The sequence below is a fragment of the Austrofundulus limnaeus genome, unplaced genomic scaffold, assembly GCF_001266775.1.
Source record: "Austrofundulus limnaeus strain Quisiro unplaced genomic scaffold, Austrofundulus_limnaeus-1.0 Scaffold1911, whole genome shotgun sequence".
In the NCBI taxonomy this organism is placed as follows: Eukaryota; Metazoa; Chordata; class Actinopteri; order Cyprinodontiformes; family Rivulidae; genus Austrofundulus; species Austrofundulus limnaeus.
The window spans coordinates 14,185-16,946 of record NW_013954313.1 but is presented as its reverse complement, the minus strand read 5'-3'; the positions used below and the strand labels follow the sequence as shown (position 1 = coordinate 16,946).

At 41.5% G+C, this 2,762-nt stretch overlaps 1 protein-coding gene across 1 annotated transcript in view; it reads left to right on the top strand.

Moving 5' to 3' along the window:
- Nucleotides 1–2,762, top strand: part of LOC106536644 (voltage-dependent L-type calcium channel subunit beta-4) — a gene marked incomplete at its 5' end in the record, with an annotated part of 36,829 nt that overhangs the window by 19,904 nt on the left and 14,163 nt on the right. Inside the window, 2 exon segments of the mRNA XM_014033958.1 lie at nucleotides 2,266–2,345; nucleotides 2,470–2,489. Of these exon segments, the coding sequence (XP_013889412.1) occupies nucleotides 2,266–2,345; nucleotides 2,470–2,489 (100 nt within the window).

The window sequence follows — 2,762 nt, the reverse complement described above, 5'->3', positions numbered from 1 at the left end:
CGAACCAAACCGTGAATTTATATAATTTATACCGTGATATGAATTTGAGGTCATACCGCCCAGCCCTAAGTTGAACCCAAACTCATGATCGAACTGCTCAAACCTCCAGTTCAAGCAAAAACCAACTGGTTTTGTTGTCATCTTAACTCTCTGAATGAACATCTGGTTCTTGCTTTGCGTACAGGAAGTACAAGTAGAAATGGTTTACAGAAACCTGTGGATAAGGAGATATTTTCAGTGCAGGAGTTAAAACAAACAGTAAAATATACCCTGTATCTTGTGGCAGAGATGCAGTTTTATGAAACTTTATTTTGTTGTAGACATTTATAGAAGATAATAAGTTGACTGTGGCTGTGCACTCMCACCCCTCCAGACTGAGCATGTTCCTCCGTATGATGTGGTTCCCTCTATGAGACCGGTGGTCCTGGTGGGACCATCCCTGAAAGGTTACGAGGTAGGACCTTCAACACTTCTGACTCGTGTTGTTTTTACTCAGACAGTTTTCCATCACCAATACAGCAGAGCACTTTTCTTCTTCAGTGTTTACAGACACGACAGTAAAAATCCAAAAAGCATGCTCATTGATTGTCATTTAGAAGTGCTGTTTAAACTGTGAAGGAGGTGGCAGCAGAGCTGGAGTCAGTCGTCATAGAAATATGCTCCTCGCCTCCCTTTCTGCTGTTGCTGTGGCAACAGGCTTCTTGGTAAATCGTATAAGTCTGAAAAATTGGAGCAAGGTTTGAAATTAGAAACAATAATGTGCCCCTTGTTAAAGTGTATCTTACCCCCCTTGTGAAAAGGTAACTCCGCCCCAAGGCAAAATTTGAAAAAATGCATCAAAGTGGGTAGGGGAGGGGGTGTGGGTAGGGGAAGGGGGGTTAGAGAGCGGAGGTGTGGCCAGGACGAGAGAAGTGACAGGCAGCTAGCATTAGCATAATTGATGCTACATGGAGAGTGACCACAGTATCGCAGAGAGTTACATCTCTGAACGGTCTGAGGTGGAGGATTTTCACCCCACACTTGAAACTTCTGTTCACCCAGTATGATGTTTGTCTCCAGCAGTGATTGTGTGAGAGGCGGGGCAAGACAGATCCCAGGTCCATCACAGGGACACAGACAAATAACCATTCCCACTCTAACCACCGTACTATAGATCCCGCGAGGGGACATGGGAGAAAAAAAAACAAATAACGAATACTGACTTTGGTTCTCAGGATCCTGAGAACCAAAGTCGGGATCCTGAGAANGTTTGTTTTTATTTTCATGAGGTTCTATTCCTAAATAGGTAGGGGAATTGAAAAAGGGAAAACCTGGGTACTCATGAGGATGAAACTGCGGTGTTTAGAGAAACACTTTGAGGATGAGTAGAGGCTGGCAGCTGAGCAGGAGATCTGTGGATGACGTCCAAATTTGTGCTGTGTGCTCCAGCCTCTCTCAGGTACCTGGACTGCAGCCACACCAACAGTTTCCATCAGATGGAGCTGCTGGGTTCTGGCCAGCAAGGTGATCAGTGATGCTAAACAACAGAGGACTCGACACCTCGAGTTGTTTTGCTAAAATGTGTGGCTCGATACAAAAGTGTTTCTGTCTGCAGCCGCAGCATCTTAAAGAGTAGCTCATTATCTTCTTCTTTATACACAAATAACTCATAAATCACCTGTTTTCTCTGTTATTTAGTTCAAAGAAATGATATAAACCAACAGTATATTTTGGTTTAGCTACTTTTTTTTTCTTTGTAATTCCTAAAATGTAGGGATGCACGATGTATCGGTATTGACATCGGTATCGGTCCGATATTGGTCATTTTTTAGAAAATCGTTATCAGTCCGATATGTAAAACAGGGCCGGTATTAATGTCCGATATTGATTTCCCACTTTTTATCTTTGTGTTTGTGTTTGTGTTTTGGGAGGGGAGACGGTTGGTTGAGCATCTGTTTGATCATGATAGTGATATTGATGCTGCGCTGTCAGGAATAACTGAAGTATAGAGCCATGTCAGAGGTCTGGTTGTTTATTTACTGTATCAAAAAAAGACCCAAGTGTGTTTGTGCGTATATGTATAATATAATTTGTGTGCTTGTGTAATATCGGTAAATATCGATTATCGRCCATAACACCAATAATTATATCGGATRTCGATATCGGCTGAAATTTTCATATCGCTSCATCCCTACTAAAATGACTTGCTTTTTGATGATCTGGTGGTTGTTTTGTGTTTTCCATTATTTGACCATTTTTGTCTTTTGTTGTGTGTCCTTGAYGCAGCAGTAAATCCAGTGCCAACTCCTCCTCTAGTCTGGGAGAAATGGTGTCSGGCACATTTAAACCAAACCCAAACTCTGCAGGTCAGTCACACAGTTACACCTGAAACACTGAAGTCTAATTTCATCTCTCTGGTTCTGGTTTGTCTCATACAGTTCAAACTTGCTGTCTTTTTGCACTTACTTAAATTTTCTTTTTTTTCCTCAGGAAAACAGAAACAGAAAGTGGTGAGTGTGTCATGTGTCTTGGTTAGTGTTTTCTGGTTCTTTGCAGGTAATMTTTTCTGTCTGTTTTGTTGTTTGGTGTTCTTGTGTTTTTTATTTCCTGTCTAGTCTCCTTGTGTTTCCTGTTCCATTTCCTCCACTTTATTCTCAGTCAACTTTTTACAGCCTACCACTCCACAGTCATCCTCTGTTTTATTAAATCAATTCACCACACTTACATTCCAGTTATCTGAAATTGTTTTATGACAGGACTATGTGCAGCTTAAACCCTTAAGG